This window comes from Pteropus medius, unplaced genomic scaffold (assembly GCF_902729225.1).
Source record: "Pteropus medius unplaced genomic scaffold, Ma_sr-lr_union100, whole genome shotgun sequence".
NCBI classification, from domain to species: Eukaryota; Metazoa; Chordata; class Mammalia; order Chiroptera; family Pteropodidae; genus Pteropus; species Pteropus medius.
This window is the reverse complement of record NW_024340701.1, coordinates 18,785,357-18,797,255: the sequence shown is the minus strand read 5'-3', so window position 1 is coordinate 18,797,255 and position 11,899 is coordinate 18,785,357. Positions and strand designations below refer to the sequence as shown.

The window sequence follows — 11,899 nt, the reverse complement described above, 5'->3', positions numbered from 1 at the left end:
TCTTTACAATTTAAATCTAGCTCACTTTTTTAACCATATTGTAACAGAACACACAAATTACCTTGTACTTTTGAAAAGTAAATGAAAATTTTTCTCCTGGGTTGGCTTTATTCTACAGGACTTGCCATCAACTACCCAACCAAAAGGACGACAGGTGAATAGATATTCTCTATAGAAACTTCTCTAACTGAGCTGCTAATAGCCAGTCCTTTATTAACCCTTTCCATCCCATAATGTTTGCATTTTGGACCATAACATTTGAGCATTGAGAGCTTGTACCATTTCATTTTAACACATTAAACATGACTAATTCTCTATAAAGATTTTTCCCTCACATCTTGGTAGCTGTGATGGTTATTGTAATTTCAACCTGATAATTTTGTGTCGATGGTTAAGAATTCAGCCTTTTAGGGCTCTTATGGGCCTTCCTCTGGGGAGGAAAAAATTTTTAAGGTGACAGAATTCTTATAATTCTATGAACAACTAAACTGAACATGCTGATGAACATTTTTAAGCAATAATTTTCTGAAATTTGAAGGCCTTTTCTTAATTTGTATTTGCATGTGTATTTCTAAAAGCCATTTATAATGAAAAATAAGAACATAAATATCCTCGTTTTATACCCTCGTATGCCTCTGTTAGTTCAAACATGGAAAGCTAAGTGCTGGCTAATACTGGCAAGTAACTTACAATTTGCCAGTTCCTCCAAAGTATGGATTTTAGGTACAAATGCAGAGACTTGTAATAGGCTGGATTTCTGAAAAGAAATTTAAACAGAATAATTACACAATAGTTACAAAGCCTTCAGGTTGGTTTTACAGTGACTTAAACATTAATATTCAAATTTAATTTCAAGAGATAGATTTTTATGGGATTTTTTTCTTGAAATGTGATATTAAATAATCAGATTTAGAGTTAAGATTTGCATAACTTAGCACGTGATAGAATTCACCCACAGTTTAGTCTTAAGACTGCATAAGTGATAGTGTTAGATATGTAGCACCTTATTTTAAGACATTTAGAAATCCAGTAATTCATAAAATGCTGCCATAGGATAACCCTTTGTGTGCTAGTCTGTTTCCTTTGATAAGATTTACTAATTACATTTGCATCTCATAAAACTCAGCGCCTTGAACTATGCATATCTTGAAGCTCTGTGCTAATTTCAAGTGTTACGTTGGCAAAGCTAGGATTCAAATTATTTTTTTTCTCTAAAAAGTGTAAAATACAAATATAAAGCCTAAATCCTTTCTTAAAAATAAAACTATTTTTAAATGCTTTTAAAAATAAAACTTTTTAAATGCTTTTGAACATTGTTTGAATTACATTTAAGTTTGTCGGCAGCGTATAGACACACTGTCAGTTGTCATGTAGGCATTTTACAGCAAGATGCTAATACAGTGTTCTTACTAATTTTGTACCACGTGCTGGTACATGGTACATGGTACCAGCACGTGGTACAAAATTAGGTTAAAACCTACCCTGAATACTTGTATATATTTAAAGGCTGCCACATGATCATGACAACTTTATCTATAATATCAACTAAATATATGCAGATTTTAAAATGGTAAGCATACATCCCCGTAATTATAGGCCCATTATAGTAAAAGCGGAAATTAAGTCTTTATTTTTAGTAAACAAGTATTTTAAGCATTCCCTTCAAATAAAAACAGCAAAGATTTAAACCTGTACACATCAAATGTAGTACATTATTTCTAGTGGTAGTGGTTTTTTGTGTCGTATTTCCATGCATAATTTTTGCTTTCACCATCTAATGTCCTATTTGTATTGTAAGTGTTGGTGTGTGGTTATTAGCTTAGAGCTAACTGTTTTCTTTCACATCACCATGGCATACTTTCTTACAAACTCCTGTTTTATAGATCTATGTAAGAGCACAATTTGAATATGATCCAGCCAAGGATGACCTCATCCCCTGCAAGGAAGCTGGCATTCGATTCAGAGTTGGTGACATTATCCAGATTATTAGTAAGGATGATCACAATTGGTGGCAGGGTAAACTGGAAAACTCCAAAAATGGAACTGCAGGTCTCATTCCTTCTCCTGAACTTCAGGAATGGTATGTTTTGTTGTTTCGTTTTGTTTTGTTTTGTTTTGTTTTGTTTTGTTTTATAATAAAAAAGAAATCTTGCCCATCTATTTTTCAACTTTATATTATTGTTTTATAGCATAAAACCTGTTTGGTATGTTCCTTGCTCTACCAGTCTAACAGAATTCAAATTAGTTGTCGAAGAATTCTAAATCCTCAGCATCTAGTGAGCTCCTACTTATACATTCAGATCTTTGTTTCATGTATCAGGAGAGAAAGGTCGAGAAAGAAGTTGAGTGACGAGCCTCCAGTCTCTGTGACCTTTCGTGGTCCCCTAGCAGAACCCTCAACTCCTATATGCTGTTTCAATCCTTTTAGAATTGGATTTTTTTTAAATGTACTATCTCCTTGCCCCTCCTCAAGCTCTCATCACCTGCATTCCACTCTACCACCAGTGAAAAACTCAAGTACCATGATTCAGTGTCACTCAGGGTATTTCAACATAAAATGTGTTTCACTGTTAGTAGAAAAAGGTAGTCAGAAGCTCTGTTCTTTATGTTGCCAGGTCTTTAAAAATTCAAGTCTGTTAGAAAGCTCGAGCTTTGTTTTTGTTTTTTGTAACACCTACAGCACTTGGTATTCCTAGGTGGTCTCCCATCCAAGTACTAACCAGGCCTGATCCTGCTTGGCTTCCGAGATCAGACAAGATCAAGCATGTTCAGGGTGGCATAGCCATATACTAAAAGTCTGAGCTTTGAAAGCGGGTTAAAGTCAGACAGTTTTTAGACACTAGTTGTAACTGAGAGGAGTCACAGATTACTATATATCTTGGTAAAATCTATTTCTACTGTTGTTACAATTTGCTTAGTTGAACTGTTTTTTGAAAAATGTTGCTCATTTTACCTTTGTTCATCCTTTAGCAATATATCAGAAATCTAGTGCAAAAGAAATAATTTTATGTCTGAGTTTTGTTTCATGTGACAAAAAATAACCATTAGGCATTGTGCCAGTGCCTCCTAAAATACTTGAACCTAGCTAAAAGGGCATTAAGCCCATAAACATTTGTAACTTCTTTCATTCATTTTTCTTACTCATTAAAAGGATTTCTCAATTTATTGCTTTTGCTTGATTGCCTCTTTCAGCTATCCCACATTTCCCCAAAAATATTCTAAAATTTAGAACATTGGAACTGATAAGAACTTCAGATGCCATCGTTTTACATGAGGAATTGTAGGCCCAGATAGGAAATAGAAGCCTTCCACCTGGCATTGTCTTTCAGTCTGATCTTCAAGAAACAGTTTAAACATTAGCTGGAGGAATCATTTTGATGATGATGATGTTATTATGTTATTACTGATATTTACGTTTTATAAAATGTGTTCTTGAATGTTGCCATATATGATGGATGAGCTTTTACTGAAAATAATTATGTAGATTCCAGACCTCTTCTTCCTAGTCAGATCAAGTGTATAAATCATATTTCACCAATGCCTAGAACTCCCGAGTCCTCTGGAGTAATCTTGAGAAATGGCAGTGGAAAAAGCAAATTTGCTTCCTGTTTCCTGTAATGGTAGACTAGGTTATTTGAATCAATCCTCCTGCTGAATAAAATGAAAAATGCTGCAGAAAATATGTTTTTGAAAATTACCTTAAAAACATTGAGTAGCTGAAAAGGTATTGGAGAACTCAGTGACCATTTTTTATATGAAAGCCATTAATCAGAGCAATAAAAATTACAGCACCAAATTGGCCCGTTTAACCAGGAGGACATTTCTAGTACTAAAAACTTCTCTGCCAAAGGATTAAGGTTAAGACCCAAGGCCGGTACAAGTACAGGAGGGAGTCTGTTAGGAGACCCTTCCCACATTGTTAAGATTGCAAAAGGCTATAACCACAGGTTAAGAGCAAGCAGATGAGCATGCCCTTCTTGTCCTTCAAGACCAGGGGACCATAGAGAAGGCTGCCTTGTGACTGAACAAAGCAAAAGACAAGAGTAAAAGGAGGACAGAGTTCCGCTGAAAAAAAATTGCAGCCACTGGTCCACCTTGAATGGCTATGCACCCAGGTACACATAGCCTAGGACAACCAGGGAAACTCCAGCCATGCACTTGATTTGAGGTCACCCTTTTACTAGTAATTCCAAATATCTGTTAGAAACAAAAAGAAAATCTCTGAAGAAGAACGCTTTTATCTTAGGCCTCATCTTAGAGCTCTTCCTAATTCCCCACATAAACTTTTTCAAGGGCAAGGACCAGCCAGTCAGTCAAAATAACCAAGCACATGAGGAAACAAGTGAGACCTGACAGAGAGAAGCCCAACTGAAATGACAGCAGAAACAAACCCACATGCTCTTCATATATTAGAATTATGAGACGAGGTTTTTAAACAACTGTGCTTATTAGCAGGTTTTTAAAAATTGATAATAAGACTTGAAAAACATTCGGAGAACAGGGAAATTTTTAATGGCATAGCAGATTTGAAAAAGAACCAAAAGGCACTTCCAAGAAAAGATGCAGCAATAAAAACTCAGTGGCCACAGACCTATTAAAAAGGCTACATTTTTTTTAAATTTCATCAACTGGTAAATGGATAAACAAATGATGTCATATCCATAAAATGGGATGCTATTAAGCAGTTAAAAGGAATGAACTATTGATGCACACAACAATAAGGATGAAATTCAAAGTTGTCATGCTGAGTTTCCAGGCAAAGAAGAGAATGTACTATATGATTCCATTTATATGAAATTCCAGAAAATGCAAAACTAATCTATAGTGACAGTGGTTGCCTAGAGGCCCAAGGAGGGAGGGAGAGATTATAGAGGGGCATAAGGAAATTCCTAGGGTGATATATCTCATCGTGGGATATATCAAAACTGATGAAATTGTACACTTTAATATATTCAGTTTGTTGCAAAAAAAAAAAAACTGAACTCAATAAAGTTGCAAAAACTGTAGGGAGAGAAAGGGATTCTAACTGGGATGGTGAGGAAGAGGCCCACTGGACAGTATGTACCTTGAGACCTGAGTAGGACTTTGTGGATACAGGAAGGCATTTCTGGCTGAGGGGAAGGAGCAGAATCCCTGTGGGAAAACTGAACTGGTCTCTAGAATGTTGGTGGACATGCAATACTAATGAGAAAAATTTGACATAATACTATCAGCCGGACCCAGAAGCTTTGTTCAAATATGTTGCTACCAACTGACATTTTTCACATCCTGTAGATGAGAAATCAATTTGGGGGGACTCAAATGCTACCATATTTATCCTTGTTAAATTTCATCTTGCTTGAGAAGGCTCATCATTCTAGCCCTTTGATATGTTTGAGTTGCCGAATCAAGGAAGGGTCCCTTGCCTCAGCAATAAAATGTTAAACCTGTCTGAAATTTCCATCCAGGTTGACCTAAATCCTAACACTATTTCCCTCCACTTGCTGAGCTCAAAGAAATGATATTCATTTCCTGAGTGGCTGGTAAAAATCTGTTTTATTTTTTTAACATTATACCACATATGGCCACTCCACAGATTTTTACTGGAAACTTTTTGATTTTATTTTTTTAAGCTTAAAAACATTTATTATTAGATATTCTGTAGATTATCACATAAGCTTCACAAGATCAGGATTTTGTCTCTTTTAACTTGTCAAAAATTTCTCAGTTCTGTTTATGTTTCCAAAGACCCTGTGCCTCACAGAAGCTGTAGTTATGACTAACAGCACATATTGGTTTGTACTAGAATCCCCAAAGCAAAAGGTGCATCAGCCTCCTCTGTGTGCCACTTACATAATATATGGAGAGTGACCTTGATTCTGTTGCTGAGAATTCAGTGTTTCCCAAAAAATGTCATTATCCTAACCAAAAATAGATAGATAGATAGATAGATAGATAGATAGATAGATAGATAGATAGATAGATAGATAGACAGACAGACAGACAGACAGATAGATAAAGCCTTGAATGAACAAGAGAGAATAAGAGCTGTGGAAGACAGTCTCTTCAAGAAAACAGAAGAGAATACTTTCCAACTAATTTCATGATGCCTACATTCCCTAATTACAAAATTAAATAAAGGCAATTCAAGAAAACTGCAATGACTTATAATACTGTATACTTCAAACTAATGAAATAAAATTTTTTTAAAAAAAGAAAACTACAGACCAGTATCTCTCATGAACATAGATGTAAAAATTCTCATCAAAATATTAGCAAATTGAATCCAGCAACATATAAAAAAAAAAGATAATACATTTTGACCCAATAGAGTTTATACTGGGAATACATGGCTGGTTCAACATTTGAAAAACACTCAACCCAATCCACCATATTAACAGACTAAGGAAGAAAATCCACCTGGTCATATCAATAGATGCAGAAAAAGCATTTGATAAAATTCAACATTCACTCATGGTTAAAACTCTCACAAACTGAATTGAAGGGAACCTCTTTAATTTGATTGAGAGCATCCACAGCAAACCTACAGCAAACATTATTGGAAAGGAAAAAAATATTGCAGGTGTTATGATTCTGTGTGTAGAAATTCAAAGGAATCTATACATAAACAATTTATGAGAGTTTAACATGATGGCTGATATAAAATCAATATACAAAAATAAATTATATTCCTATTTACCAGCAACAAACAAAACAAAAATTTTAACATACCATACATAACACCACCTGCAAAACCATAATACTGTAAAGTCGTCTTGCAAAAAATATAAAACTTAAAATTGATTGAGGCTCTAGATCTAATTACCTATTTGCAGGAAATACAAAAGATAGAGGGACTTACTGAAGACACCACAGGGATGAAATCAGAAAAATCCAGACTCGGAAACTACAGGACAAACAACCAGTTTCTGCAACAAATAAATTGCAAGAAAAGAAGAGAGGGAGGGAGTAGGAACCTATAGATTTAAAGGAAATTTAAGAATATTTATGGAAAAAATGATACAAACTTAGATTTGTTTCAAAATCATCCGTGGTGGGTAGGTTGTGAATAAAACAAAATAAGCCATGAGTTAATAAATGTTGAAACTGAGTTTTAGGTATTTGAGTTTCATTACAGCTATTCTCTACTCCTGTATATGTTTGAATTTTCAGTATTACAAAAAAATTTTAAATACCATTTATATACCTTTTATTTATAATGAACAACTTAGCAACAAATCTAACAAAGATGTTCAAGACACAGGATAAATTATAAAATTTTGAGACATTAAAGAAGACCTAAATAAATGGAGAGAAATTCTATATTCATAGACTAGAAGACTCAATATTGTAACGATGTCAGTTCCTCCAGGATTCATAGATTCAGTGCAATCCCAAGCATTTTGAAATTGACAAGCTAATTTTAAAGTTTTCATGGAAATGCACACAAGATGCTCTTTTTAAAGGAATAAGAAGGGAAGCCTTACTCCGCCTGATACCAAGAGTTATTATAAGCTGTAGTAATTAACATAATAAGGTATTGGAACAGAGATGCTCAAATAGACCAAGTGAAGAGAACACCAAAACACTCTCATACATAGTCACTAGTAAGGAAAGGATAGACTTTTCCATAAGTCATGCTGGGACAATCGGGTATTCATTAGGGAAAAAAGAAATAAAATTGACCCCTAACTTCACACCATATATAAAAATCAGTTCCAGTGTATAAAAACCCAAAATGTGGAAGACAAAACTATAAACCCTTGAGAAGGTAATATTGGAGTATATCTTCAGGGACAAAGAAGGATTTCTTTTTTTTTTTAATTTTATTATTAATTTCAAGTATACATTACATTGGTTCGACATTTAAATAGTTTGTAAAACAATCTCCCTAATTGCTTTCTCTCCTGTGCCTCTACACCTAGCCATTATATTAATGTAATGTAATTTAATGTAACACCTATGCCATGCTGCCCAACCCTGGGACCATCTAACACCTACTAATTTGTATTTCTTAAACCCTTCACCCCTTCCTCCCAGCCCCCTAACCTCTCTCCCCTCTGGCCATCACCAGATTGTGCTCTATAGTTGTGAGTCTGTTTTTGATTAGTTTGTTCTTTTTGCTCCTTAGATTCTGCATATAATGAAATCATATGGTATTTATCTTTCTCTGTCTGACTTATTTCACTCAGCATAATAACCTCTAGGTCCATCCATGTTGTTGCAAATAGTAGGATTTCATTTTTTTAATGGATGAAAATATTCCATTGTATATATGAACCATAACTTCTTATCCAATCACCTGTTGATGGGCATTTAGGTTGCTTCCATATCTTGGCTATTGTAAATTGTACTGCCATGAACATAGAGGTGCATAGATCTTTACAAATTATTCTTTACTTTGGATAAATGCCCAGAAGTGCAATTGCTGGGTCAAAAGGTATATCCATTTTTAAGTTTTTGAGAAACCTCCAGACTGTTTTCCATAGTGGCCGTACCAATTTGCAATCCTACCAACAGCGTATGAGGGTTCCCTTTTCTCCAAATCCTCGCCAACACCTGTTGTTCTTTGATTTATTGTTGACAGCCATTCTGACAGGTGCAAGGTGATATTTCATTGTGGTTTTAATTTGCATTTCTCTGATGATTAGTGACCTTGAGCATCTTTTCATATGTCTCTTGGCCATCTGTATGTCCTCTTTGAAGAAATATCTGTTCAGGTCTTCTGCCCATTTTTTAATTGGGTTGTTTGGTTTTTTGTTATTGACTTGTATGAGTTGTTTATATATTTTGGATATTAACCTCTTATCAGATATATCATAAATGAATATCTTCTCCCATTCAGTCAGTTGTCTTTTCATTTTGTTGATGGTTTCCTTTGCTGCGCAAAAACTTTTTAGTTTAATGTAGAGTCCCATTTGTTTATTTTTTCTTTTGTTTCCTTGCCTAAGGAGATACATCTGAAAATAAATTACTAGTAGCAATATCAGAGAGATTACTGTCTATGTTTTCTTCTAGAAGTTTTATGGTTTCGGTTCTTACATTTAAGTCTTTAATCCATTTTGAGTTTATTCTTGTATACGGCGTAAAAAGGTGGTCCAGTTTCTTTTTTTCTTTTTTCTTTTTTTTTTTTTTTGTAATGACCCGTCCACCCTCCCAGCACTGTCGTATTGAAGAGACTGTCTTTACCCCACTGTATATTCTTGCCTCCTTTATCATATACTAATTAAGCATATAGGCATGCATTTATTTCTGAGCTCTCTATTCTGTTCCATTGATCAATGTATCTGTTTTTATGCCAGTACCATACTCTTTTGATTACTGTAGCCTTTTAGTATAGTTTGATATCAGGTAGTGTGATACCTCCAACTTCGTTCTGCTTTCTCAAGGTTGCTATGGCTATTTGGGGTCTTTTCTGATTCCATATAAATTTTAGGATTATTTGTTCTCGTTCTGTGAAAAATACCATTGATATTTTGATAGGCATTGCATTGAATCTATAGATTGCTTTGGGTAGTATGGCCATTTTAATGATATGGATTCTTCCTACTCATGAGCACAGTATATGCTTCCATTTATTTGTATCTTCTTCAATTTCTTTTTGCAATGACTTATAATTGTCTGAGAACAGGTCTTTTACCTTCTTGGTTAATTTGATTCTCAGGTATTTTATTGTTTTTGATGCCATTATAAATGGGATTGCTTTCTTAATTTCTCTTTCTGAAAGTTCATCATTGATGTATAAAAATGACACTGACTTCTTTACTGAATTCATTGATCAGTTCTAACAGTTTGTTGATGGTATCTTTAGGGTTCTCTATATACAGTATCATGTCATCTGCAAATAACAAGAGTTTTACTTTCTCTTTTCCAATCTGGATACCTTTTATTTCTTTCTCTTTTCTGATTGCTGTGGCTAAGACTTCCAATACAGTGTTGAAGAGGAGTGGTGAAAGTGAGCATCCTTGTCTTGTTCCTGATATTAAGGAAAATGCTTTAGCCTTTCCTCATTGAGTAAGATGTTAGCTGTAGGTTTGTCATATATGGCCTTTATTATGTTGAAGTATGTTCCCTCTATTCCCACTTTGCTGAGAGTTTTTATCACAAATGGATGCAGGATTTTGTTGAATGTTTAGCATCTATTGATATGATCATATGGTTTTTTACCTTTCGATTTGTTAATGTAGTGTATCACATTAATTGATTTACAGATATTGTGCCAACTTTGCATCCCAGGGATGAATTCAACTTGATCGTGGTGTATAATCTTTTTAATGTATTGCTGAGTTCAGTTTGCTAATATTTTGTTGAGGATTTTTACATCAGTGTTCATAAGAGATATCGGTCTATAATTTTCTTTTTTTGTAATGTCTTTGTCTGGTTTGGAAATCAAGGTAATGGTGGCCTTATAAAAGGAGTTAGGAAGCCTTCCCTCTTCTTGAACTTTTTGGAATAGTCTGAGAAGAATATGTGTTCATTCTTCTTCAAATGTTTGGTAAAATTTGCCTATGAAGCCATCTGGTCCAGGACTTTGGTTTCTTGGGATATTTTTGATTACTGATTTGATTTCATTGGTGGTAATCGGCTGGTTCAGTTTTTTTGTTTCTTGACTCAGTCTTGCGAGATTGTCTGTTTCTACGAATGTATCCGTTTCTTTCAGATTGTCCAATTTGTTGGCATATAATTGCTCATATTTTCTTATGATCCTTTGTATTTCTATGGAGTCCATAATTATTTCTCTTTCATTTCTGATTTTATTTGAGTCCTCTCTCTTTTTTCCTTGATGAGTCTGGTTAAAGGTTTGTCAGTTTTGTTTATCCTTTCAAAGAACCAGCTCTTCATTTCTTTAATCTTTTGTATTGTTTTTCTAGATTCTTTTCATTTATTTCCACTCTGATCTTGATTAATTCCTTCCTTCTACTCACTTTAGGCTTTGTTTGCTGTTCTTTTTCTAGTTCTTTTAAGTGTAAGATTAGATGGTTTATTTGAGTTTTTTCTCGTTTCTTGAGACAGACCTGTAATGCTATGAATTTCCTTCTTAGGACCGCTTTTGCTGTGTCCCAAGCAAAAGTCATTGAGTCATTGTGTTTTCATTTTCATTTGTCTCTAGGTATGTTTTGATTTCTTCCTCGATCTCATTAATAACCCATTTATTGTTTAGTAGCATACTATTTAGCCTCCATATGTTTGTATATTTTCCAGATTTTTCCTTGTAGTTGATGTCTAATTTCATACCATTGTGATCGGAGAAGACAGTTGATGTGATTTCAGTCTTCTTAAATTTATTGAGACTTGTTTTATGTCCTAACATGTGGTCTGTCCTGGAAAATATTCCATGTGCACTTGAGAAGAATGTATATTTTGCTGCTCTGGGATGATATGCTCGAAAAATATCTGTTAAATCCATCTGGTTTAGTGTATTTTTTAGGCAGTGTCACTGTTTCCTTGTTGATTCTTTGCCTGGAAGATCTGTCCATTGATGTCAGTGGGGTGTTTTAGTCTCCTACTATGAGTGTATTACTGTTGATCTCTCCTTTTATGTCAATCAATAATTGCTTTATGTATGTAGGTGCTCCTATGTTGGGTGCGTATATGTTTACTCGGGTTATGTCTTCTTGATTTATTGATCCCTTTATCATTATGTAGTGCCCTTCTTTGCCTCTTATTATAGGCTTTGCTTTAAAGTCTGTTTTGTCTGATATAAGTATTGCTACTCAGAATTTTTTTTTTTAATTTCCATTTGTGTGAAATATCTTTCTTCCATCTCTTTACTTTCAGTCTGTGAGTGTCCTTTGATCTGAAGTGGGTCTCTTGTAGAGCATATGGGTTTTTTTATCCATCAGCTACCCTGTCTTTTGATTGGAGCATTTAATCCATTTATATTTAAAGTGATTACTGATAGGTACATAGTTACTGCCAT

The 11,899-nt window shown here is 34.4% G+C and overlaps 1 protein-coding gene and 1 pseudogene across 1 annotated transcript in view; one reads left to right on the top strand and one right to left on the bottom strand.

The window, feature by feature from the left end:
* The window catches only part of CASK (calcium/calmodulin dependent serine protein kinase), a 391,044-nt gene that overhangs the window by 352,191 nt on the left and 26,954 nt on the right, over positions 1-11,899 (top strand). The window contains exons 18-19 of the mRNA XM_039883006.1: positions 119-154; positions 1,884-2,080. Coding sequence (XP_039738940.1) covers positions 119-154; positions 1,884-2,080 — 233 coding nt within the window. The remainder of the gene's footprint in view (positions 1-118; positions 155-1,883; positions 2,081-11,899) is intronic.
* LOC120581356 (uncharacterized) lies at positions 2,672-2,790 on the bottom strand (annotated as a pseudogene).